Source organism: Oryzias latipes, chromosome 9 (assembly GCF_002234675.1).
Source record: "Oryzias latipes chromosome 9, ASM223467v1".
Classification (NCBI taxonomy): Eukaryota; Metazoa; Chordata; class Actinopteri; order Beloniformes; family Adrianichthyidae; genus Oryzias; species Oryzias latipes.
In genome coordinates this window covers 20,319,867-20,346,899 of record NC_019867.2, presented here as the reverse complement: position 1 = coordinate 20,346,899, position 27,033 = coordinate 20,319,867, and the positions used below count along the sequence as shown (strand labels likewise).

The window sequence follows — 27,033 nt, the reverse complement described above, 5'->3', positions numbered from 1 at the left end:
TCTTCTGCTGTTTAGGAGGTTCTTTCTTGTCAAGTGAAAGCACAGAGAAAAAAGAAGAGAACAAAGTTTGTTTCTTTTTTGTGCAAAAGGGCCGAACGATATAAGGAAAACTCAACATGTTAGTGATCAACATTGCAATAATGATGTGACTTGTGATACACAAGACCAGAAAAAGAAACAACTAATACACAGTTTCCATTTGACTGCAAAAGCCAAAATAACCTATACTCCAAAGCCTGGTTTCCACTGAGCGGTATGGTATGCTACGATTCATTTGCAATTTACTGTGCAGCCCTACTGTGCAACACTAGTAAACACAACAATATTTATTTGACCATTTTTGTGCTTTCCATTAAACAAATGATTGAAACGGATTTAGTAATTCTTGGTTTTGCACTAAACAGTTTTTAGTTTTAGCAAAATTTCAAAGTTTTAAAGTGGAATAATATGTTTTTACACTTAAATAGAGTGCATATGGAGGCTAACTGGGTTTTTTCTCTTTTCTGAAGAAGAAAATAAAAAACCTCCATGGATTTATTCACAGTTTCAGAGATAAGGTGGGGGATGTCAGGGAGAGGTGGGTCACACCTACGTTAAGGTTATTGCTAAGGTGCAGACAGAAGACAAAGATCCTCTTTGTGGTTTTCCAGCCTCTTGCTTACATGGCTGTCACACCAGTGATAGCTAGGAGGACGAGAGCACCCGAGCATGAGCAGACAGAGGCAGGTGTAGAAGAGGGGATGATGGTGGTGGTGGAACCACTGGAGACAAGAAACAGATTCAGAGAAAAATGAGGGAGGGGGAGGTGGTTGTACTGTAGATCTCCGTAGTGTATTCTCAAAGTGCCAAACGCCACTTCCCATCAGCGGGCTGCGGGAAGTGGAGCGTGTCAACTCCACTATCTCATCCCATCTTTCCAGGAGACAAGTCTCAATTGGCACAAGCCCCTCCCCCCAGCACCATCATCTCGCAGTGATGATGGTGCTGCCAGCAGAGCCGTGACTCATCATTTGGAGTAATCCGCCTCACCTGCCTTGGCTGCAGGCATCTCACAGCTTGTTGGAAGCTTAAGGAGCACAGGGAGATGACTAAACAAAGAAAATGCTTCTAATTCTGAGAGGAAGGACATTGCAGAAGAAACTCTTCAGTTTTGGTGTATGATGGATCAAAGATGAAAATTTCCATTTGTTGGTTGGGGGTTGCAGCCTTTGGGTGCTGCTTCCCATGGGCTAATCGGAGCATTTTGGTAAAGAGCACTTTGCATGATGTTAAAAAAACAGCAACAAAACCTGTCTTTTGTGATAAAACCATGAAAAGACGAGTGAGGAACTGGAAAAACATAATTGCAAAAGCTCTTCTAACATGTTCTATCTAGACAAATGATTGCTTTCCAAGGCCTGTGAAATGCACTAAAGGGGGTCACAGTTAGTTGCCGTGGCAACCTTTTAGTTTCTTCTCCAGTAGCAGTGATCATGAGAATCATTAGCTGGGGAGCCCCGGAGGCTGTGTGATTGATGCCTGACCAGAGCATTAGATGGAGGAGAGGAAGCTGCCTTCATCCTAAAGCTGACTGCAGGAGGCCGGAGCTGGACGGCTTCTCTTAGGCAACAACAAAGCTCCCACCTCGCTGATCCCCCTTCTATAGTCCTGTCAGCGCATGCACTGGCTGTGTCATCTCTGCTGCAAAAAGCCCTCATTCAAGCTGTTCCTTTGACACACAAACAGGGTCAGGAGGAAGTTTGATCTGGAAATAAAACTTGCAATTCTTCAAACATCAGCAGTGTGTCTGTTTGCTATGGTCAGAGGTGGTATTGCTCCTCAGTTAAATGTAAAAAACAACAAAAACCTGAGCGTTATTGTCTTTAGGCGGAGATGTGCTGAAGGTGACTTCCTGGAAGTCACAGCTTTTCCTGTGTGTAGACGGGGTGCTTTACTCCTATCCTTTGCTAAACACATATAGTTTTTGTAAATAAGATATGATGCTGTACGGTGGATTTAGTCAAAAGAGCCAGCTTTGCCCGTCTGCTACTTTCCGAGCCCCTTCTCCTGACTCACCTTTCTCATTTAGTTGTGAATGTGGGCTGGTGGCAAATGCAAGAAGAGAGTGGAGTCATACGGAGCTCACCGAGGAGCAGATGGGAAACTTCAATAAGCCAAAGAATTAGGAATGGTTACAGACCTCCCAACGAGGAAAATGCTTATTGAGGCACATTGGTGCCCTCACATGGACAAAGTCCAACGGAATCAGTGGCAGAGATCCTCCAGTTTTCAGACGAGATGCTGTCTAACTCTACATTCTTAAAGACTCACTCAGATGAAAATCATGTTGTTGGTTTTTTTAACATGTTTTTGTGGCGTTCTCATAACAGAAGACAAAGAAAATTGAGCTCAAAATTGCATTTCTGAGTATTTCTTTATTCAAATCATTGTGAATCAGGAGCAGACAAAAAAAAGTCATTTGTAAAAGGTATGATGTAAAAGCTACGATGGCTAGCCACAAGCTCCCGCGTCTTTGTTTTTATTGTCTGAGCTGACATCTGGCTCCAAATCGTACAGGTGGATAGATCCAGTATTGCTCGGCATTTTAGTTGCACTTCTAATGTTATGTTGGGGGCGTGACGGGGGAATAATGTAGCAGAAGAGAGCGTAAACAAAGGGATCATGGGAAGTGGGGTCGGTAGTCTTAGTCTAAGCGCCAACGGTCCCGCCCACAACCCAGGTGAATTTCTAATAAACTACTGCCGTTCTACAGAAACTATGTCCGAGAAAATGACAGTGTATTAAATTTTGGCTAAAAACAGCTTAATATTTAAAAGATCATTGGGAGTGTTTTAAAAATAGATCAAAAGATGATCTAAGTGAGTTTTTAAATAGGAAGACAAAAAAAAAAAAAGAATAAACGTTTAAAATCAACTTGTGTATTCTTTATGATAAAATGTGAATCAATAAAAAAGCTATCAAGAATTCGAGAGAGAGATTTCCAAAGTACTTACAACATTTTAATCAAAGGAAAAGATGAGTTTGTGTATAAAAACAAAACACTTTATTACAATTAGGCTGAAAAATCCAATGAAAACACGACTACTTTACAAGTACAAATGTTTTTGTTGCTATTTACAAGGTTTTCCTTTGACATCAATAAAAAAAGATTTTATGAGAAAAAAAAAAACAAACCAAAAATACTGAAGTACATGTTTACAGTGTATTTACCGACAAAAAAAGACCAAAACGACGTGCATTCTCCATTCAGTTTTCTAGACACGACATGATAATGACACAAAAGGGACTATTTATGAGTACAAGGATTCTAATGACGAGCTCATTCTCCAGCACAGAATGACCCATAATTCTCGGCGTCAGGGACAGGTGATGTAATATCATTGCACTATGCTGTCTGAGACACAGCAATACGTAACGTGAAACTGAAAGAATCTGATCAAACTGAGGACAGAACTGTGATAGATCTACACCCACCAGAAAGGCTGGAGTATTAGCCCAGATGGGCTTTTATTTCTGGATCAACCCTCAGCACTGGAGTGATGTTAGTGGGTGGTGAGAAGTGGTGTGAAACTGAGGTGAGGATAGGATTACAAAAAGATCTGCACTCCATTTGAGGGATCTGTAGCAGCCTTATCCTTACATGTCTGTACTGCAGTGACACACCGATGATGAAGTCCTAACTGTTCCCACCACTAGGCTTGGCGGGGGTTTTGGCCCGGACACCTCCTTGGCGAGCCTGACTCTTGGAGGACTGCTGCACCGGGGACTCGGCAGCAGAGGGGGCAGCAGGCTGCTGAGCGGGGCTGTGCGGAGGAGGCGTCTGGATCTGCGGGGAAGCAGCCGCCGTCACTACCTGCTGTGGGATGATCTTCTGCTGGACCACCTGGGCTGTGGCCGTCCCTGCAGGAATCATCTGCACCTGAGCAGGAGCCGATGTGGCCGTCTGGGTCAGAGTCACAGTCTGAGGCTGAGCCTGGATCTGAACACAAACAAGAGACTATAAGAATTCGGTTCCGACAGGGTGGATGCGATCCATTCCACTGCATTCAAGAGCCGTCCACACTTTCACAAAGTGCTGCTAACCAAGGCTCTTCCTCATCATTTTGAGGATGAATGATCTCATGTACGATTCCAGAAGAAAATTATTTTACAAGCCCAAGAACTGCCTAAAATGTTGTGTTTAAGTTTTGTGGGCCTCAATATTAGAATCATTCGGATCGTCTTAACTTATGAATTTAAAGTCCCACTCTGATCATCTTTTGTAAAAATGTTCTTTTAATTATGTAATGCAGTTTTCAGGCAAAAATTAAAAAAAAACATTTGTTGTTTTCTAGGACAGTTTTTGCATTAGAAATTGTGGGCGGGACTGTTAGCATGGAGTAAGCCTGTCTCCACTTCCCATTAGCCGTCTGTTTGCATGCTCTCCTGCTACCTTACAGCCCCTCACAACCCCACCCAACCATTAGCAGTGCAACAAGCAATATTGGAGCTATCCAGCTGTTTAGTTTTGAGCCACACGTCAGCTCGGACGAGGAAAACTAAGAAGTACTTGTGGCCTGCTGAATGTCGCTTCTACGTGACAATCGTCTGCTCCTGATTCACGATTAGAGTAAGGAAATACTCCAAAGGATCATTTTAAGCTTAATTTTCTTTATAAATGTCCTACAACGTGAGAAAATGCTACAAGAACATGTTAACACAAAAAACACATTTTTTATCAGAGTGGGTCTTTAAAAAGTCCAACACAGAAGGACAGCAGCACCGCTGTTAAGACATTTTGAATCCTACATAAACCCTTACCTGCTGGGGAGAAGACACAATCTGCTGAATATTAGCCACAGCTGGCTGTTGCTGTACTATTTGTGGAAGCTTTGCCACCTAATATAAGTAATCAGAATCTTATTAGCACACAAACCACTGAAACTCTGGATTTACTTAGGATCGCTGCCACTGGGGACAAACCTGGATCTGCTGTGCTCCAGTGGGTTTTTGGGCCTGGGTTATGGAGGTGAAGAACTGCGGTTTGATTCCTGGTTGGAGTTGGGTGGTGGCAGTGTAGGTCACTTTCTGCTGCTGGGCTGGCTGTGCTGCCTGCACCGTCACCTGCTGAGTGCCAATCTGAAAAAACAATCAATATGGTGAGCTTTGTATTGAAGCTCTGTGAAGAGTCCAGCTCAGAAGTGTTGCTGCTGACAGCTGTGTAAGAAGACGAGCCGTTACCTTCTGCTGTACGGTGGCCTGTCCTTGCTGCTGCGGCTGCCCTGCTTTCTGTTGGGCTGCTGCAGCAGCCTGCTGCTGTTTCTTCATCTGAATCAGCTGCTGGACTTGCATCTGGGGAAAGGACTGTGTCAGCACAGGAGCACCTGTGAGAGGGAAAAGCAAAGACAACTGAGCCGGACTTCATCATTTAGCAGCTGGAATCCAATCAAACCAAAAAACATTGCTTCATCTGAGTTTCCTCCCATTAGTAAAACAAGAATAAAAACACAGTTTCAATACTTTCAGAGACATCAGGGAAAAAGCCGTTGAGCGGCAGAGTATCCAATCTTTCCAGCCCACCTGGTTTCTGAGGCTGACCAATGGCCACACTGATGCCTGCAACAGTGACCGGCAAAGTGGTGACTCCAGCTGAGGAAACCACGGCGGGCACAGACACCACAGGGGGCTTTGTGAGCGTCACCTGAGCAGTTTGTGCTGCCTGGGCCTGGATCTGTCCTTGAGTGGGCACTCGAGTCTGTGCAAAAAGGCAGAATGTAAACATGATTAAAGCTGAAATAACCTGAACAAGCACCGAAACGCTGGGAAGCAGTCAAAAAGAAAAAAAAAATTACTGAAACGCTGAAGCCCTGAACCTGCTCTATAAAAAAAAAATCTAACATAAATCAAAGATTAAGGTTCATCAGAACATCTCAAAGTCACAGTATTTTTAAAGTGCTGAAAAGAAAAAGAACAAACAGACAAGGTAGATTTCTACAGCAAGATCCATTTTAATAACCCATTGAACAGGTCAGGTCGCCAGGCTGTTGCAGGTACACACTCCCCCTACGGGACATTTTGAGTAACTAATGAACCTATGAAGCATGTTTTTGGACCGTAGGAGAAAGCTGGAGTGCCAGGAGAAAACCCATGCATGCACAGGGAGGAGAGGCAAACTCCACACAGAAAGGATTTGAACCAGGGGCTTCCCACTGTGAGGGAAGAGCATTAACCACTGCACCACCATGCCGCCCTTTTATTGCAAAAGAAAAACTAAAGAGTCTGAAGGTCCGTTTATGTAACGATGTTGAAAGCACACTGGTTCATCAGAAGACAGCAGTAGATGTGGATCTCCAACATTTCTAGTAGCACACATTTTAAATGAACGACTTATTTACTGATATTTCTTTGATTAGTTACAAGTAAGTTGGCAACATTTATACAGGCTTTTTACCAAACAAACACACAAAGGTTTTTCTATCTGGATCCCAAAAAACATGTATAAATAAAAGTAACAAAAAAACAAAACAACAATTAAAAACAAACTAAAGATTATAATTGCTTTTAATTTTTTTATAAAGAACAGAGGAGTGCAAAGTTTAGCTTGAGATGTCACTATGGTTTTATTTTGACCACAAGGTGGATCCGTTTTAAAAAGATCTCTAAATGTTACTACAAAGAGTTTTGTAAGATGTCATCTCAGTTTTACTACTTTTTTTTCATTGTGAAGGACCGTCTAGCTTCTTTTTCTACAGCCCTGGTGCTTTTGAAGTGCTAGTTGAGTTTCTTTCTCAAACAAGGATTCAAAAGTTGGAACCAAAGTCATAGATGAGTCCCAAGAATTTCCATAACGCTGTATGTGAACACAAACACATCCTTAGAGTATCAAGCCTTGGATGATCTTACCAGTCTGGCCACCTGCAGTGTGTTGACAGGGGGTCCAGCCAGCACAGTTCCAGGGCGAGGGGCCGTCACAGCTGCCAGCTGAGGACTAGCTTGAGTCGCCTGAGCCGGCTGCACCTGAGCGGCTTGCTGGGTTCCTGCACCCTGTTGACCCTGGGCTGCTGCAACCGCTGCAGCAACCTGCTGCTGCTGCAGCTTCTGCTTCTGCATTTTTAGCAACTCCTACAAACAAAATCAAACGTTCACTCAATGATAAAGCACATTTTTGTTTCAGACTTCACAATAGTTGCATCAGCACATTAACAAATGGTTATTTTTGAGTCAAAGTATTTTACCTGAGGTTTCCCTACAGCTTTAATCTGAGGTGAAGTAGTCTGCTGCTGCTGCTGCTGTTGCTGCTGCTGCTGTGCGTGCTGCTGTCGTAACAGCTGGATTTGGGCTGGAGTCAGAGTCTTCTGTGACAACTGCATTCCTGTGGCTGAAAAGGCGACAGTGGAGAAGTCAGGAAACAGCTAAGACCTAAGTAAACCGTCCAAGTGAGTTTTCGGTACCTGGAGCGACCTGCGGAAGTGGGCGGGTCTGTGACTGGACTGGGCTCAAAGAAGTCGAAACTACTGCAGAGGCCGTCACTGGAGTTACTGCACGGACCCCCTGACCTGTAGCTATGGCCACCACTTCAGTGGGGGCAGCTGCAGCTGGGACCCTCTGTTGCGCATGAACAACCTGAGCTCCAGTCGTGCCCGCTGGCTAAAACGACAAAGACGAGAACAAAATGAACCAAAGGCGTACGAGTCACCCAGACCTCTAAATGTGGAGCTTCACCCAATCACAAAGCAGATCCCTGTAAATGAATCCAGAGCAGCACTAATAGCTCTACATGACTCACAGACAGAGTGCCGGGGATGACTGAAGATGCCAGACGTTTGTTGGCCTGGAAGGGACTTGGTGGAACTCCAGCCACTGTGTTCACGATCACGTTCCCTCCTACAGTTGCTAAGAAACAAAAACATCTCTTAACAATTAAAAGGCACAACAAACTGTCTTAATTTAATATTTTTCATCAAAAAATGTATTTACCAGCCTGAAGGGTTGAACCAACAGCAGCATTTTTTATTGCTCCCGCCTTAAAAAAAGCAAAAGGAAGAGAATTCATCTGGTTGAAATGGTTTTTGGTGGCGTAGCGTATGTGTAGGGGAGATTTGGATTCTCACCAGTACTGCTGCATTCGGCACAGCGGCAGCTCCAGCCACCGCAGAAGCCTGAGGGACCTGGCCGGCGGCGGGAGCCGGTACCTGACCCGGGGCAGTCCCAGCCGGAGGAGCTCCAGCCTGCTGCTGGGCCAACTGCTGAGCCTTCTGCTGCTCCGCAAGGGCCTGAAAGACAAATGGAGCACATGACCAAAAAAGAACAGAAATACTGATAGACGACCGCATTTAAACAGAATACTGAACTAGTGTTGTACAGAACCAGACAACACTGGTTTGACCCAGACGATGACATAGAGAAGCTCAGATCTCTCAGGTGGAACAAAAGGATGTTTTCAACAGCTGAAAGAAAGTAAGTCTGTTCAGCATTTTTAGATGAATACAATTCACCTTTTTCTCTTTTGCAATCCTCTCTGCACGCTGAGATGCCACCTGAATGGGAGGCAGAGGCTTATCGTAGCTAATTCCACTAAAAAAGAAAAAGGACATGTTTAGTTGCCATGTCCTCAATCTGGCTTCCTGATCAAATGGAGGTTATAAAATAGAGGAAAAAAACAATAACACACCTTTCTGCCAGGACTGATGCATGTTTGGGATTCTTCTGAAATGGATTCATTCCAAGCCTGCACATCGGATAGAACAAACAACAGAAAAATAAATTGCAGATGACATTATACATCCATGTTTTGACTATTTTCAGAAGAGGGTTAAAGGATCAAGTGCTCACAGTGGTTTAATTGGTGGACTTCTCTTGCTGGCGATTATTTTCATGAGTTCAAAGCGGCTGTTGTAGAGTTGAATTTGGGAGGCGTTGTCATCTTGAGTGTAGATCTGACAGGTCCTCAGGGGCCGGCTGTTCTTAGACTGAACAGAAAAATTCACAGGAAGAGTCAACAAACAAACAAAAATGAGGCCAGGAATGTGAACAAATCAAAGTGAACAGTAAAAACAAACACCTTGTAAATGCTCTTGGTTTTCTTCTTGGGGTTGGACTCATACACCAACTGGAAAATCAAAGAAGTTGATTAGCTCAAGACACGGTGGTCTAGTTTTGGAGCAGAAGGGTGTTTGTCCTGGCTGTTCGGTACCTTGCCCTCTTCTCTGGGGATGATGACATTCTCATAGCGGTTGCGACATTGTTTAGGGGAGCGGTATATGCGACTGCAGGAGTTCACCACATCGCTCACCAGATCCCAATTAGGTGTGTGGGCAGGGGACACAATGGTCAAGTTGAGCGGCAATTCCAGCAGCTGTTTGACAGCCTAAAACCAAACATTTTATGAGTAACATGAAAACACAGACTTTTTGCATCAGCACAGAACATTAATTACCTGAAGAAGAGCCCAGTCTTCACTGATGAGCCACTCTGGGTTGTCCTGACCAGCCTCCATGGCAGGTTTAACCAGTGAGGGCAGCGGCTTGGCAAACGGAGCCTGCTGCTTGAGGGAGAAGTTCTTCTTCTGGTCTTTAACCTCACGGCGAACCTTAAGCATGCTGGCTTTTTCGAAAAGAGAGCGTGGAGGGATGACCGTTTCCCCGTGGCCCTTCTTTTTCTTTCTAGCAGCTGCTGCAAAAAACAACATCTTAGAATTAAAACATATAAAAACCTACACACCCATTTAATTACAACATGCCAGATTCTTTACCGGAGGGATCCATCTTGAGTCTCTTGTGTTCCTTGCGGATGTAGATGGGAGGCAGCTTGGACTCTGGCATTGGTGTAGTGTCGTACATTAGCATCATTACTGAGTCGATGTAAATGTCGTTGTCATCTTGTGGTGGTGTGGGTGGAGTCCAAAGCTGTTTTTAAAAGTCACAGTACAGAAAAATTCTTTTTGTTTTTGTGGGAAAAAACATCCAGCAAAATTTTTTTTTATATCAAAATTCTGAATGAAAACACTACATGTATCACACGAGAAAATCCACAAATCTGTTTGTGATGGATTCAATCACACTAACAAAATACAAGAGAATTATTGCACATCCGATGTCTTACCGGCATAATTTCTGTGTGACAATCCTCCGCCTCAAACACATACTCCTGTTAAACCAGAAACAAAAGGCTTGAATTCCCAACACCAAACCAAACCGTTGCTTCCTAAACCACACAAAGATAGCAAAGGCCACTCACCATATTGTACGCGTCCTCTCTGGTGTAAGTGAACAGGTCTTCTTCTCCCTCCGTCATCTTCTGCTCCTCCTTCTCCTCTGTTAGCTTTTGAAGCTGCTGCAGCTCCCAGGCTCTTTTGGCAGATTCCAACTGCTTCTAAACAACCGACGGCAAAATCAATTTGTAACCTCAAAAAACAGCTTGGCAACTGCAATAAAGCTTCAAAATCAAAAACTATTGGTCTGATTTTTAATTTGATCCAAGAAAAATTACCGGTAAGCAAACACAAAGGGTTTTAAGACATTTTTAGATTTTTTATTAGTTGTGTCATTATACCTTGAATTGTGTGTTTCATCTTTTCTTTGGCTAAAAGTGTCTTATGATGGTTAAAAAAAAAGATGTAAAAATGAAATTTTCACCTTAAGTGCAACTTCGTCATCACTGACGTGGAGATACTCCAGATAATGCACGGCATATCTTTCAATGGGAGTTAGCTGCTTGGGAAAAAGAGACAGTTAGCTTTCCTTTAAGCGGACCAGACATCAGATGAACATGAATAAGCCGATTCTGATCTTTGAACTGCTTTTAGAATTTAAAATGACCTGTTCCATGACTGCATTCAGCTCTTCTATCTGGACAGCATCATCTTTGTGTTGGTGCTCCAACTCCTCGCCCTCTTTGTGTGCCGTCTCTTCCTCCTTCTGATGTTCCTTCCCTTCAGGGGCATCCAGGTTTATGCTCTGCAGAGCCTGGATGTAGGGCCTTGCCACTTTAGGAGAGATGGCTTCAGAGGCCGATGGTTCCTGGTGAAGAACCACAAACTCCTCTACCTTTACTCCTGAACCTGCCTCCACTTCAAACAGATCCTGGATTGTCCGCTACACAAAGGAAATACAAATTAAATGATCAAAAGGGCACGAATAACACAAATGTACCGATCAACAATCTAAAACGCCTTTCCTAACCATTGAACACCACAACATACCAAAAAGATACCATCTTTATGATCACAAATGTAAATAACACCACAGTTAAGCTTACTTGTGTCAGGAAAGCCAAGGTGTAGTCAGTACCCTGAGCAGCCACCTCCCTTATAAGATCCTTGGTGCCGTTCTTTAACAGTTTCTCTTCAATGGAGTTTCCACTCTCCAACCTGAACAACACAGAAAAGTCAGTAACCCTGCCCGCTCATGATGACCAAAACCCAAATAAAGAACAAAAGTTTCTTTTCCAGGATTAAATTAAAATAATGACCTGTATATGTGTATGTCCTTAGAACGTCCTATTTTGTCACACCATTCCTGTGTGAGAGCATCCATGCTTGGATTGAGGTCTGTGTCGTAGAAGATGAAAGTGTCTGCATCAACCATGGTTCCAACTGCAGTGCAGCAGCAGTTGGTCAGGATGCTGCAGAAAAGCTGCCTTTTCCTGTTAAACTTCTTCATGTTTTCCTGCAAGACCACAACGTCCAGACAATCAACAGAGGAGAAACAATACGTAATGTAGTAAAATATTTTTACGTTGACAGCTTTATTAATCTAAAGGTTTTGTGCCTCAAAAGGGGAACATTTCTTGTTTGCTGGAGGATTCAAACAATGTTCTGCTAGTTTTGCCTCAGAATAAATCTTGCAAATGTAATATTCTGGGTTAAAAGTTATGGACTCAGGGTTATAACAGGCAACATGGCCACAACTATAACTCTGACAAACAGTTAAAAGCATTACACATATACACATAAGGCATCCATATTAGATAAAGTCACATGGTTTTACCTGTCTTGTTTCCAAAGTGAGGCTTTCATCAATGCGAACATAAGTGAGTTGCCTGTAATCCAAAAAGGCCTCCAGGATGTCCAGCATCTTCAACATCTGAGTAAAGATGAGCACTCGGCGGCTCTCTGACCTGAGCTTCTGCAGCAGGATAGCAAGAGCTTCCAGTTTACCTTTAAGACAAAAAAAACCCTTTAAAGTGTTATTACTGGTATTTCCTTTTACCTGTTCCCTATGGTTATTCTAAAAAAAAAAAAGGCTATTGTTTCTAAAGACCCAATAAATAAGAAGACTGATCAAAATACATGCAGCATGAACAAAAAGGGAAATTAACTAATAGTAAGGAAGCTGCAGGCGAAAGAACTGCTAAAATGAACTCGTTTTTTAACCTAAATGGATCAGAGCCAATCTCAATCATATTCAATAATGTCGCCTGTTCCTTTATGTTCAATACACAACAAGCAATTCTTTTGATTACTATGAATTAATTACAAATTTTACACTAAAAAAGAGAAGAAGAAAAAAGATTGTTTGCAGATCCTTGAAGTGGAGCACAGCAATAAGTATGGAGTAATCCAAAAAAAAGTATAAATAACCCTGATTTAGAAATCTTACTGGAATCTTAAGTTTAAAGTACACCTCAGCGAAAAGATGTTGCACAAACCTGAATCCATCTGCATCAACTGCAAGTCCGCACAACCGATAAGAGGCTTAGATGCTAATCGGTGGATGCTTGCACTATGAGGAGCAGCGGCCTCCTGTAGTCGACGATGATTGGACTTTTGCTCCAGCCGAAAAGGAGTCGAAGGATTGGCTGCATGCAGGTGAGGAGGTGGTGCAACGGCTGGGGGAACCATACACGACAGTCTAAAGATGACAAAAACAGTCAAAATATTATGCATAGGTTGTTCTACAAGTATGCACATTTACAACTGACAAAGTTGAAGGAACTCATTCCTAATCGTAGAAATCTAAACGAAACGATGCTATAGATCAGGGGTCGGGAACCTTTTTGGCCAAGAGAGCCATAAACGCCACATATTTTGAAATGTAATTTCGAAAGAGCCATACAATAATGTAGTGTCCCTTTCCCACACTGAGGCACGGAGACTTAACCTCTTTTAGGGTTCTTTATTGTGGTTACTGCAGACCACAACAAACGCCGTACAATTAATTCAGCAACTCCTAAATCTTTCCCGCTGAGACGAGAGCGCTTCTCCCAACTTTATATTCACCTGCTCGCGCTCCAGCCCTCTCATTTCCCTTATTCGGCCCATAGCTGAACCCCATTGGTCCAAACTCCCTAACAACAGGCTGAGCGACAGAACTGAGAGCCAATCAGATCTCTGCTTGATGCGTTTAATGAACTCCAGAACTTTTAACGCGACCCAACAGCCACCCAGTCCAACTCAGTCCGCGACAATATGTTTAAAACTAAATATTCAAATGAATGTGTGCATTTGATATAATTTCAACATTTTTAAAGTACAATAAGTCTGTGGATTCTTTTTAATAACATTGTTATGCTGTTGCTAATAAATGATGAGTATTTCTCGTGGTAGTTTTGCTGATGGTCTTGTCCGGTCGATAGGTGGTGAGTTTCTGTTTCATGCAGGCGTTGATACTTTAAACATGATCGTAGGTCTGAATGTTCTGTAGATGTGACAAAGACTGCTCACATAAAGACAGGGAGCCAAACACAAACTAACACGCTGCAGTGAGTGACGGGCAGTGGGTTTTACGTTTTTACAATCCCTGCGCGATTCACCTGCTGCCGGTCCCCACAACTCCACCCCCCACCCTCTGCTTTCTCCCTCACACATCTCGTCCCCGCATCTGAGCGCGCGTTCTCAGACAAAATCTGCGCGCCTCTGGCATTGCATCGCGCCCGAGATGGACTGGTCTAAAGAAAGAAAAAAAAGTATAATTAAAGATTTGTCTGCGAGCCACATGTGACCATCAAAAGAGCCATATATGGCTCGCGAGCCATAGGTTCCCGACCCCTGCTATAGATGTACATATATACATAGATTTTACCTTTGAATAAGGCTGCTTGAAGCCCCGAGACGCTCCTCCACAGAGAGCAGGGAGGTCTGCAGGGCAGACGTGGTCCCCACACAGGTTCTCTGAGCCCTCACACAGCTCTCCCTGCCCACCCACCTCCATCCTCCTGCAGTCAGGGCAGTGTGAGCAGGCCTTGAGCTCAGGGTGCAGGCCTGTAGCAGATCTGATCCATATAAAACTCTGCGGCTACAGCGCCGCTCGTTGGCTTCAAACAAGTTCCTCAAACGCTCCTTCAGCAGCCGAGACTTTTCTTCTGTGGGCTCCTGGACATAAAAACGACTGAAGTTATGAAAAATAACCTACATTTATTTTAAATTATATATATATGAAAATGGAATTTATTCATTTTTATTCAACAGCATTTTAAATAGCAACCACACTTTCCATCTGCTAAGTTACCAAATTCTTAATTTGTTATATTGTTGCACTTTAATGTGTCATTTTGTTAATCATTTTAAATACATTTTTAACCAAAGCAGTCATGGCTGAAACAGACTTCTGGGGCCAGCTTTAATTCTTTTATTCAGTTCAGAGAATTCGTAAAGGAAGCCAGCATTTGTACCTAAACGCTCATGTTCAAACTGTTTTCATATGAAAGTTCTCACCTGACAAACTCCATGAGCAGCATTCGTCACCTTGCTGGATGCTGATGTAGCATTTGAAGTCACACTTGAACCTTAAGAAAATATTAATTTTGAAAAAAGTTAGTAGTCGTATAAATGAGTTTATGAATCAACATACTCTGACCAAAAATATCGACGCAACACTTTTGTTATTACGCCCATTTTTTTTGGTATGAACTCAAAGATGTGAAACATTTTCCACATACACAAAATAACCAGTTCTCTGAAATATTGTTCACAAATCTGTCCAAATCTGTGATAGTGAGCACTTCTCCTTTGCCAAGACAATCCATCCCACCTCACAGGTGTGCCATATCAAGATGCTGATTAGACAGCATGATTATTGCACAGGTGTGCCTTAGACTGGCCACAAGGAAAGGCCACTCTGAAATCTTCAGTTTTGTTTTATCGAGGGGGTCAGGGGACTCAGACAACCAGTCAGTATCTGGTGTGACCACCATTTGCCTCATGATGTGCGACACATCTTCGCATAGAGTTGATCAGGTTGTCTATTGTGGCCTGTGGAATGTTGGTCCACTCTTCTTCAATGGCTGTGCGAAGTTGCTGGATATTGGCAGGAACACGCTGTCGTATACGCCGATCCAGAGCATCCCAAACATGCTCAATGGGTGACATGTCCGGTGAGTATGCTGGCCATGCAAGAACTGGGATGTTTTCAGTTTCCAAGAATTGTGTACAGATCCTTGCAACATGGGGCCGTGCATTATCATGCTGCAACATGAGGTGAAGTTGTTGGATGTACGGCACAACAATGGGCCCCAGGATCTCGTCACGGTATCTCTGTGCAATGAAATGCACCTGTGTTCGTCGCCCGTAACATATGCCTGCCCATACCATAACCCCACCACCACCATGGGCTACTCAATCCACAACATTGACATCAGAAAACCGCTCACCCACACGATGCCACACACGCTGTCTGCCATCTGCCCTGAACAGTGTAAACCGGGATTCATCCGTGAAGAGAACACCTCTCCAACGTGCCAGACGCCATCGCACTGGAGTGAGGTCGAGACCTCGATGAGGACGACGAGCATGCAGATGAGCTTCCCTGAGACAGTTTCTGACAGTTTGTGCAGAAATTCTGTGGTTATGCAAACCGATTGTTTCAGCAGCTGTCCGAGTGGCTGGTCTCAGATGATCTTGAGGGTGGACATGCTGGATGTGGAGGTCTTGGGCTGGTGTGGTTACACGTGGTCTGCGGTTGTGAGGCCGGTTGGATGTGCTGCCAAATTCTCGGAAACGCTTTTGGAGAAGGCTTATGGTGGAGAAATGGACATTCAATTCTCTAGCGACAGCTCTGGTGGACATTCCTGCTATCAGCATGCCAATTGCACGCTCCCTCAAAACTTGCGACATCTGTGGCATTGTGCTGTGTGATACAACTGAAGATTTCAGAGTGGCCTTTCCTTGTGGCCAGTCTAAGGCACACCTGTGCAATAATCATGCTGTCTAATCAGCATCTTGATATGGCACACCTGTGAGGTGGGATGGATTGTCTTGGCAAAGGAGAAGTGCTCACTATCACAGATTTAGACAGATTTGTGAACAATATTTCGGAGAACTGGTTATTTTGTGTATGTGGAAAATGTTTCACATCTTTGAGTTCATACCATAAAAAATGGGAGCAATAACAAAAGTGTTGCGTCGATATTTTTGGACAGTGTATAAAATAAAAAGCTTCATTGTGAAACTGTAATGACTGATTCAAAAAAAGGATTAGTGAATTGAATGTGTTAGGTGTGAATGAGTCACCTTGCTGAGATGTTGACAGGGCTGGATGAGGGGTGCTGGCTGGAACTGCAGCATTTGAAGCAGTAACAGCTTGAGGCATTGCTTGCATCACCATGGATCCTTGTGGCCTAATTATCTGCTGCCCAGGAGCTGACACAATTTGCAAGATGTTGCCTAAATTCAAAGCAAAAATCAAGACGACTTCATTAAGCAAAAGGTTTACACCTGAAAAGTCCTGAAAAAGGAAAGAAATCAAGTCAAACATTCCACTGACTTGCTCAGAAAAACAAGGTCACAAAGCAGGACCTCCAACCAACAAAGTGTTAATTTGATATCAACTATTCAAACGCAAATGACTACTTTTCCTTTATATGCCCTCTGTTGCTCTCTGTTGCTATCTTTGCATCGAGAGGTGTAGTGGAATAGAATTTACGTATTCATGCAAATTATGGGGATACGGCTAACAATGTGAAACAGATCAATGTAAAAATCTAAATGGTTCAAAAGCACCAACTGTTTACCAATAACCATGTGTTTATTCGTTTTATACATTTAATTTCTTTGCTCTGTCGTCAGGTTTCTTATCTACATTGGTGTACTACATTTTTAATTCCATAAAAAGGGATATGAAAATAGCAAATAAGCAAAGTTGTTTTAATAATAATAATAAAAGACAAAGAGGAGAAAAAGTCATATAGTATTTTTTTCCTATTAAAAAAGGTTAGATTAACAAACTGATTAAAATGAACCTTTTAAAATCATTAAGGTTTATTTTTGTGGGTAAAACATCTGAATAATGCGGGCAAACTCAAACTATGCCTGAGTTTACATAAAAGTTACTCAGTAAACACATTGATGAACTTTTAAAAACTGATAGTTAAAAGAGTGAAAACATGATCTGTGGTATACGCCACATGAAAGCCTTTTTCAGGAATGAAATGATGCTACTATTAACCAAAATATTTAGATGAGAATGAGTTTTGAAAAAATAGAGGCTTTTATAAGGAAGTTCTTTTAAATCGAAATGTATGATTTAGGCCTGGTGAAAGAATGAGCTGAAGGTTTCATTAATGTTCAAAACTGCATGCTGATATCAACCAAAAGTTCAAGGCAAAGAAAAAAGGGGCAAAAACACAAAAAAATGAGAGACAAAATAAAAGCTATAATGATAAAGTCAAATAAAAGATGTCATGACATATTGAACATTACCGAGTGCACCTTGGAGTTGTAAAGGTTGTCCAGTTGTGAGCTGGCGGAGCTGACTGGGGGACAGAGTGAACTTGTTTCCCTGAAACTGCAGAGTGACTGGGGTCTCCGGCTGGGAGATGCGGTTCTGAGTGCCAGCTATGTTGGTCAGCTGGGCAATCTTCACATCTCCACCTTCATTTAAAAGAAGGAATATAGGCTAAAGGATAAGTAATGGGAGAAAAAAAACTACACAGTAATAGAGCACAATACTTTAGTTAGTTTAAGGGTGAAAAGGAGTACTGCATGCAAAAACAGGGTGGATTATTTAGTGTGAAGAGCACAACTCCTCCCCATTACTGGATCTTAGCAGCTCCTAGCTCAACAAATCGTAGAATTGGTAAAATACAGAGGATTATATGGGCTGTTTTCAGAAAGGACGGAGACTGGAACATAAATATACATAAAGAACACACGTCACCATTTAGGGGAATATAGCAAATTGAAGATCCTATAAATACCATGACAAATTATTTGAAATACCTTTGCTTAAAAAAATTAATGCCCATTGTCCTTAAGTTACCTTCATTTACCCAAACTTAAACACTCCAAACTGTTCTCTTCTAAAAACATTAAAGCTCAGGTTTATTCTGAGTGCCAATTTACATAAGAAACGTTGAAGAGACACAGATATGCAGTGATCACAAAGTAGGCAACTTTTAACACTAAGCTGGGTCAGGCTAAAAATATCTTTTTTTTTTCAATCATTTGTGATTTTTTTAAAGCAAGACTCTGATATTCCTATTGAAATTTTAGGACTGTGTGCTTCTGAAAAAGTTATTTTGGCATTTGAAGCAAAACCTTTTCGGTGTTTCCACATGCTACACAGTGCGTCCAAGATCAAATGAAATACAAGAGTAGCAAAAGGAAAAGAAACAAAATGGGTTTGAGCTTTCTTCCTGCAGCTCAGCTAATGCAAGAAAAAACAAAATATTAGTACACTGGAAAAACTTTGATAAGAGCATAAGGGTTAACAAGAATATTCCTGCATTTTTCAAATTGGGCCATATTTAACCATGTGACACAAATCTAAGCAGTTGTACCCATACTGAGGAACAGAGCAATGACATGGAAACAATGTGTAGCAAGGAAACTAGTGTTCCTATTTATAAATCCCTTTAAAACACAAAACATTTAGCTTTTAATTTATTTAATGTCTAATAGGAGTGGGGCTGTTGCTTTTCTGTGGCTACCACGAAGAAAATACAGAAAGAAAAACACACAAGAGGCAATTTTTATTCCAGGGCAAACCTTCCCTGTCCAGCTTCTCCTTCCCCTTTTCCCTGCTCTCATTACAATGTCATCTGCAAACATCATAGTCCATGGTGATTCCTGTCTAACCTCATCTCTCAGCCTGTCCATTACCATTGCAAACAGGAAAGGGCTCAGAGCTGATCCCTGATGTAATCTCACCTCCACCGAATTTCTCTCTCACCTCTAAAGCCCGCCTCACTACTGTCTTACAGCCCTCATACATGTCATGTACTGCTCTAACATACTTCTGTCACTCCAGACTTCCTCATACAGTACCACAGTACCTCAGTGTCTCACTTCTTCTTAGCTAGCCTCTTACACTGCATACACTCCAGAATCTCCTCCTTCCACCACCTCCTTATCAACTTTCTTTTTCTGAAGAGACACCAAGTACACTTCTACCCGTCTCCCTGATCACATTAGCTGTAGTTGTCCAGTCATCTGGGAGTACCTCCTGACCACACAAAGCCTGTTTTAAACTGCTTCTTAAAAGTCATGCAATAGTCTTCCTATTTCAGCTTCTACCAGTTTGTCCTCTTCTCTGCCTTTGCCCTTTCTTTCTTCATCCTGTTCATCACCACCCCACCATCCTCTGCTGTCTGGAAACACTCATCTACCACTACTATGCAGTCACTGATCTCCTTCAGATTACATCGTCTACACAAAATGTATTCTGTGTGTTTCTACCTCCACCCCCCTATAGGTCACCCAATGTCCCTGCCTCTTCAACATTTTCACTACAGCCATTTCCATCTTTTTTGAATAACCAACCAGCATTTGTCCTTATATGTTCCTCACCTGGATGCCAAACTTTCCCATCACCCGTTTCCTGAACCAACATGCCCACTGAACTCTGCGCCAATGACAACTCTCTCACTTCCAGGGTTTTCATTATCACTTCATCAAGGTCCAACCAAAACTTCTCTTCCAGCTCACTTCCTACCTGTGGGGCATACCCACTAACAACATTAACCACCACACCTTTGATTTCTATCTTCAGACTCATCACTCTGACACTTTTTACCTCCAAAACACTTCTAACAAACTCCTCCTTTAAGATAACTCTTGCTCCATTTCTTTTCCCATCTCCACCATGATAGAACAATTTGAACCCTGCTCCTAAACTTCTAACCTTGCTACCTCTCCACCTGGTCTCCTGAACACACAGTGTATACCTTCCTGCTCTTCATCATGTCAAATAGACCTTTTCCTGTCATCGTTCTAGCATTCAAAGTACCTACTCTCAGTCCAACATTCAAGACTATCCTCTTCTCTCTCTACCTATAAACACGCCTTCCTTCTCTCCTTCTTCGACCAACAGTAGACTAATTTCTACCGGCACCCTGACGGGGAACAGCCCTGATGGTGGTAGTCGTTAACCCAGGCCTCCACTGATCCAGTATGGATATTGTAGGTCTGATTCGCATATTTGTTTTGGCAAAGATTTTACATCTGATGCCCTTCCTGACACAACCCTCTGCATTTATCCGGGCTAGGGACCAGGACAAAGAGACCCTGGCTTGGGCCCCCTCGTGACTACATTAAAGTAGATTTTTGACAAAATTGTTTGGATTTCTTTTTGATTTTCTTTTAGCTGCGATTAAATTGTCAAAAAGAAACTATTTCAAGAAGTCTCTTAATAGTACTTCAAGCTGCTCAAAGTTTAGGCTGAAATTTTGTTTCCACAAATAAAAAAACAACAACAAATGAATAAGCAGGAACAATAACTTTTCCAACTGCAATCTGGACTAGTCTATTTCAAAGGGAAAGAGAAACAACATGGCTCCTGTTTTACTGCAGAATATAAATGTAATTAACCACAAACATAACTTTAGGATGCCTTAATTCTACTGAATTTCTGATTACAAATGACATCCTCTCTCAGTATAGGTCTGATTGCAAAGATCTTAGTGGTTTTTTTTTTAAACATTCACTGACTGAAAATGGGAAATATGGACCAGATTTAAAAATCCTGGAATTTTATAGTGATGCAAAGGTGGGACATAAGTGGCTCATTCAGAGTAAACATGCAGGTTTCAAGAAAAGATTTGGGGGACACTGAGGCTATTGAGATGCTGCTGATATCTGTCTGAATGAAGAACTCTTTACCCATTGCATTATTTTTGCTAAATGGTATCTGACCAAAATGGTGGCAGTCCAGGTACTGTTGCCGCTGCATGTTAAGCAGCGTTTTTCTTTTATTTAGAACAGACTGAACTCATATCAGCAGTTCCTCAGGTAAAGACCTCAGTATCAAGCAGCCAAAATTCTTGTGCCAGAGGTTGAGGGAAAATACTGAGACAAAGGGGATGGCAGGCCACTTACTAGGCAATCGTGCCTGGGCCTGAGATGTAAGAACCAACCTCTGGGACATTAAGCTGGGCTGGATGGCATGGCTGGAGGCTAGGGTTGGCCTGGGGACCTGTGTTATTCCAGGCTGGCTGATGGGAGTCATAGCACCCACAAGTGTACCAGCTAAGGTCTGGCCCACGGCTACAGGAGCAGCCCCCAGCACATGCTGCCCAATGCCACTGTTTCCAGAGGAGGCTACAGAGGAAGCTGCAGAGCTGTTGCTGCTGACAGGAGGAGCCTCGGCTCTCTGTGTGGTTGTTCCAGTGGCTGTGAAGTACAAGGCAGTGCGGTATGGGACTCTACAGTAAAGGTATTCCAATATTTACTGAAATTAGCAAAACTATTATTTTCCTTTATTAAATTGAAAGGCAGTGGCACACAGCAAAAGCAGAATAATTAGAAACTGTGACTTCTCCGTCTATACAATGCAAATCAATAAAAACAATCACAGTATTAGATCACATAGACACAAAGCCACAAAATGGATTTGTTAAATGAAAATGTCAAACCAACTTGTTAAATATTTTGAAAACATAAAGGATGTCTTATAAGACGCACATGTAGTATATTTAAAAAGGAATACAGTGGGACAAAAAAGTATAAACTCAGCCACCAATTGTGCAAATTCTCCCACTTAAAAATTTGAGAGCCTGTAATTTTCATCATAGGTATACCACAACTACAGGAGACAAAATGAGAAAAAAATATCCAGAAAATCAAATTGTCTGATTTTTAAAGAATTTCTTTGTAAATAATGGTGGAAAATAAGTATTTGGCTAATAACAAACAAGCAAGCTTTCTGGCTCTCACAGAACTGTAACTTCTTCTGTAAGAGGATCCTCTGTCCTCCACTCATGGCAGCCGTTTGAACTCATCATCTTGATTGTTTGTAGGTGAACAAATACTTATTTTCCACCATGATTAAAACATCAGACAAAGTGATTTTTTGGATTTCTTTACTCATTTTGTCTCTCATAGTTGAGGTATACCTATGATGAAAATAACAGGCCTCTCTCATCTTTTTAAATGGAAAAACTTGCACAATTGGTGGCTGACTAAATATTTTTTTGTCCCACTGTATTTCTAAAAGGAGAATAATATTATTGTAATGTTGGAATTTTCTTTTCACAAAGTCACCGTTAACAACCTGTTAGTCAAACTGATGTTGTCTTAGGGTGCAGGCTTTAGTATTACCATGTCATTTTGCAATAATAATACCTAAAAGTACATTAAAATGTTAGAATTTAAGCATTATCTTAAACCAAAACTAAATAAAACATAACTAAAAAGTTAGCATACCTTAGTGCATCTGGACTTTCAATAATTCCTCTTCAATATATACATTTTTTAATTTTTATAACATGTTTAATTTGTATGAAAGTACCCTTGGACTTTGTAAAGTACAAGTAAAGCTATATGATCATTTAATGATTAAAATATTGCTTTAAATAGGATTTTATTTTTATAAGTATTACTAATACTAGAAGATGTTTGTGTAATAAATATATATATAAAATATATTCATTGACTGTATATAAGAATTTGGCTGAGTGAGTATGACGTGACCCATAGAAAAAGGTTCATTTCCGGCTCAGATTAAATGAAATCAATTCAGTCGTCATTTTTTCGCGTTACAAACGTCGCCATGTTGGAACCATAAATTGTCACTAACCAGTGATTGGTCCATGTCAGTCTGAGTCAACATTTCTATAGCAACAACTCTAACTAATCAAGAGTGAGCTTGTTAGAAGTATGCGCCCCAACACTTGAAAGCAGGCTTGGGAGTTTACAGATGGCCTGGTGAAGTCTGTTGTTGTTGGCTACACAAAATCTGTCAATCAAATGTTTTGAACGTTTGACATGGGGCCACATATTTTGACTGAGGCATCAGATTGGTCAGTTTATATCTTAAATAACTTGCACTACAGAAAAAATATCATGGCAAAAGTTTATAATTAGCAAGATGCTGTTAAAAAAGGAAGTACAGCAAGAATGGTTACTGACAAATATGATGACTGAATATTTTTTGTTTATGGGATTTTGACTTCTTGGAGCTAGCAGACACTTGATGTTTGGAACACGGGAGGGGAGGGGTCACTCAGTCCTGTTCTTGAAAACAGTCAATGTTTGTTATAAACACACTATGGAAATATTATTTCTAAAAATTATTTTTAAAGCCCCAGCTGAACAACTATGGGGCCTTTCAAAATTATGCAAAACTCCCAAGGAAATATCCATTTCTTGTAACATCAAAGCATATTCTCCCTGGTAAACTCTGCCACCAAAACCTTACCGTGTGAGACGTTTGTGGCTGCTCCTGTTGTGACCGGAGACTTTCCCCTGCTCTGGCCCGCCTGGCTGGTGGTGGAAGGAGAAGTGCTGGTAGTGGGTGAGCTTGTTGGAGGACGCTGAACTGCATTTGTAAAAGCAGTTAAACGACCTTCTGGCTTTGTGCCATACTGAACTGGCTGGAACAACCTGAAATACATAAATATTCAGATGTTCCTAATATACAAACAAAATATTAACATGATTTCAGCCTTGTATTGTACAGAATTTCTACTTTAACGTTGTTAGGATAGAAAAATGTGGTTTCAGTACTAACTTCATGGGTTTAATTGGACACGACTTTGGTCTTGGTGGTGGATCAGGACTAGAGTAGATCTCCTCTATAAGTTGCTGTGTGATCTTCAGATTGGGCACCGCCTCTTCGGTCTGATAACGCGTCAGTCTACTCTCATTATTGATCAAGTCAAAGATTGAGAAATTTGCAGTCTAGGATCAAAACAAGAGGAGAAAAACAGTTAGGACGGTGCACTGTAGGCTCATTTTAAGTTCTCTACTTTTAAAATCAATTAAGTAATGACAAATGGCAACAAAAAAGGATATGAACATTTTTAAAGGATGACAAACACATTATAAAAGGTGATTATTCTATTGCATACAAGGAATTTATATGATCATACATATTTGCCTCTATATGTTCGTACCTTGCTTGGGTCTTTCTCGATAGCGTCCAGCACCATTGATGGAACATTATATTCCAGAGAAGAACAGAAATAAGAGCTGCTGGTTTCTCTGGGTGCCACCAGCTCTGGGTGGTTACAGACTCGCTGTAACTGCATCAGAACCTGAAGGACGCTGACAAAATGACCCGTCTTCAGAGCTTCCTGAGTCCTAAGGGGAGCACATAAGTAATGGAAATAAAAAAATTAATTACAAAACACAAGGAAGCTATTATTGCTAAGCAATATATATATATTTATAAAGTCTTTATATAAGCAATATATAAAGACTTTATAAATGCTGTTAGCAACAAAAATCGAACATAAAATCTATGGGTAATGATTTTTAGGCTTCCTTTTTAAAGGACATGCATGACGTGGCACCTAACAAAAAAAAAAAAACAAGAAAAAAACCCTTGCTGTAGTTGGATTCTAATCCGACCATTGATCCAATCAAGATATTTTGCTCATGTAATCGCGGCTTATGGTGTCGATTTGCAGCGGGGCGGGTATCGTCCATCGGCACAACCCTAATATATTTATACATTTTCGCCCGCAGGCCGATGCCCATTAATAGACAAATTCCCACATTGACCAAAGATTTATGTAGATTTGGCAGCTGAACGCATTCAGACCAGGAGATTTGGCACAGAGATTGATTGACAAGGTCATTAGGGGGGGAAAAAAAGCATGCAAAGTTGCTCTGAAAAACAAAACAAAAAAACAAGCAAAAGCAAAACAAAGAGACCATTATAGATGAACTGCAATATAACGAGGGAACACTGTATTCCAGCTAGAATGAAGCTGTCACATGTTGTACAGGTATCGAAAATGTCTCACCCTGATTGAGTGAGGATATCCTCATAAAGGCTCTTTTGTCTGTTGGACAGACGACACTTGAGGATGTGTTCATACTTTTTTGGAAGTTGTTTCTCCACATCCCTTTTAGAGCGCCTCAGAATGAATGGTTGGATTACCTACAATTAAGTGATGAGAGAAGATACAAGGATTACTTAAGACAAAAATAGCATCGTTTGAAGGAGGAGGAACAAGCAGACATTTTACTTACCCTGTGTAAGCGGATGACCAGTTTGTGGCAGTAGTCCTGGTTCTGGTCTGTCCCTGCTTTAACGGGAAAGTCGGCGTAAGGCCTGGTGATTCCTGGCAACAGGAAGTGGATCATGGTCCACAACTCCTTGAGAGTGTTCTGTAGAGGATTGTTGATGAGAAGGATCCTCTGCTCACTGAAAGACACAAAATATATTGCAGCCTTTTGGGTCAAGTAAGTGATGATCATTTATATAAAAAATGGTGGACCAAAGTTTCAATCTAAAGGCCTGTTCACACCGGGACGAATTTCGCCGGCGATTTTCGCCGACGATTAACGCCTCGTGACTAAACAAAGGGCACCAACGAGAGTGTGCACACCGACGCGAAAAAACGCCACGCGTTAAAGCGTCAAAAAAAAAAAAACGCCTCGGGTTCGTTTTTTTTTTTTCGACGCGTTGCGTCGAAATCTACTCGACCAATGAAAATGGCGCTTTTGCTCACGTGTCTGGAGCTTCTGAAGTTACAGTAAAACACAACTTGGGGGCGCTCAAACACAAAACTGCCTTGCTGAGCACACATACCAGCGAAGAAGATAGACGCCAAGTAGCGTCTACACAGCCGCGAAGCAATAATGACGGACATTCTAAAACATCCCCGAACCAAGCACCAGTTGGAGCTACTGGTGCTTGAAATATTCATGTTTTCTTTGTTTGATTCTGACAAGCGTGTAAATACTTGCTCTCTTCTTCTGAGTGAAAAGCGACTTTAAGAAGCGTAAAGTTGCGCAGCGCCACCTTGTGTACAGGAGTATTTCTGTTTTACATTAAGCGCCATCTAATGTCAGGGAATGAAATTGCATGTTCACTCCACTCATCGTCAGCGAAAATCGCCTGGGTGTGAACAGAAAAAACGTGGCGAAAAACGCTGGCGAATAACGCCTGGCGAATATTCGTCCCGGTGTGTACGGGCCTTTAAAAAAAGTATTTTTTATACAATGCTGAAAGCGTCATCTAGCTCACCTTCTGAGGGCAAAGATGACTTCCCAGTGTTTCTCTGTTGTGTTTTTGATGAGCTGCACCTCATCCAGAACCAGATGCCTCCATTTTTTCCTCAGAAAGTGACTCTGGTCTTTCATGAGAAGCTTGTAGGATGTCAAACATACATGGAAGCCATTGGGGTCATCCCAGGCCTGCAAGCAATAAACAACCTCTATGTTGCTACTTTTATTCATTTGAAGAATGTTTCTTTACACAGCAATACCAGACATGCTTCTTTGAACAAGAAAAAAAAAAAGTTCATTACCATTCTTCTAGATCTGCGCTCCTTTCCATTTCCAAGGTAGAGGAGAATCTTAAAGCCAGGGAACCAGCGCTTGAACTCCAACTCCCAACTAAGCAACTTGCATGTTCTTACAACAACAAGATGAGGCCCCCAAATGCCTGAAAAAAAAAAGAAATTTTTTAGTTGCATAATTTCTGGAATGACATTTTTAAAATGTCCTGCAGACCTTAGCTGCAACATACCCTCTTGCCCTGCTAGGTGGGCCATGTAAGCCACTGTCTGTACAGTCTTCCCAAGTCCTGTTTCATCAGCTAAAATCCCATTCAGGTGTTTCTTGTAAAGATTCACCAGCCAATCCACCCCAACTTGCTGATAATCCCGCAGCATTCCATGCAATAAAAACGGTGAAGGACTACGGTTCTACAAAAGAAAAAGTTAGAT

The 27,033-nt window shown here is 41.8% G+C and overlaps 1 protein-coding gene across 7 annotated transcripts in view; it reads right to left on the bottom strand.

Annotated features, from left to right (window-relative positions):
* Positions 1-2,977: 2,977 nt before the first annotated feature.
* ep400 (E1A binding protein p400) overlaps positions 2,978-27,033 on the bottom strand; it is a 35,128-nt gene continuing 11,072 nt past the window's right edge. For 2 of the 7 annotated variants that reach the window (XM_020706135.2, XM_011479431.3), the window contains 39 exons: positions 26,835-27,012; positions 26,614-26,750; positions 26,331-26,500; positions 25,331-25,505; positions 25,102-25,238; positions 24,247-24,433; positions 23,862-24,031; positions 23,550-23,734; positions 21,230-21,523; positions 17,615-17,785; positions 16,427-16,579; positions 14,633-14,703; positions 14,001-14,290; positions 12,628-12,830; positions 11,967-12,136; positions 11,449-11,645; positions 11,236-11,347; positions 10,797-11,072; positions 10,614-10,688; positions 10,216-10,350; positions 10,081-10,125; positions 9,731-9,884; positions 9,416-9,651; positions 9,173-9,346; positions 9,041-9,088; positions 8,812-8,948; positions 8,651-8,707; positions 8,475-8,553; positions 8,091-8,252; positions 7,957-8,002; positions 7,766-7,872; positions 7,431-7,626; positions 7,215-7,357; positions 6,883-7,101; positions 5,560-5,734; positions 5,221-5,363; positions 4,963-5,118; positions 4,801-4,878; positions 2,978-3,979 (listed from right to left, as the gene is read on the bottom strand). In XM_020706135.2, the coding sequence (XP_020561794.1) occupies positions 3,677-3,979; positions 4,801-4,878; positions 4,963-5,118; positions 5,221-5,363; positions 5,560-5,734; positions 6,883-7,101; positions 7,215-7,357; positions 7,431-7,626; positions 7,766-7,872; positions 7,957-8,002; positions 8,091-8,252; positions 8,475-8,553; positions 8,651-8,707; positions 8,812-8,948; positions 9,041-9,088; positions 9,173-9,346; positions 9,416-9,651; positions 9,731-9,884; positions 10,081-10,125; positions 10,216-10,350; positions 10,614-10,688; positions 10,797-11,072; positions 11,236-11,347; positions 11,449-11,645; positions 11,967-12,136; positions 12,628-12,830; positions 14,001-14,290; positions 14,633-14,703; positions 16,427-16,579; positions 17,615-17,785; positions 21,230-21,523; positions 23,550-23,734; positions 23,862-24,031; positions 24,247-24,433; positions 25,102-25,238; positions 25,331-25,505; positions 26,331-26,500; positions 26,614-26,750; positions 26,835-27,012 (6,144 nt within the window). In that variant the 3' untranslated portion in view covers positions 2,978-3,676. The remainder of the gene's footprint in view (positions 3,980-4,800; positions 4,879-4,962; positions 5,119-5,220; positions 5,364-5,559; positions 5,735-6,882; positions 7,102-7,214; positions 7,358-7,430; positions 7,627-7,765; positions 7,873-7,956; positions 8,003-8,090; positions 8,253-8,474; positions 8,554-8,650; positions 8,708-8,811; positions 8,949-9,040; positions 9,089-9,172; positions 9,347-9,415; positions 9,652-9,730; positions 9,885-10,080; positions 10,126-10,215; positions 10,351-10,613; positions 10,689-10,796; positions 11,073-11,235; positions 11,348-11,448; positions 11,646-11,966; positions 12,137-12,627; positions 12,831-14,000; positions 14,291-14,632; positions 14,704-16,426; positions 16,580-17,614; positions 17,786-21,229; positions 21,524-23,549; positions 23,735-23,861; positions 24,032-24,246; positions 24,434-25,101; positions 25,239-25,330; positions 25,506-26,330; positions 26,501-26,613; positions 26,751-26,834; positions 27,013-27,033) is intronic. The other 5 variants (XM_020706136.2, XM_020706137.2, XM_020706138.2 and 2 more) reach the window with 5 other exon arrangements.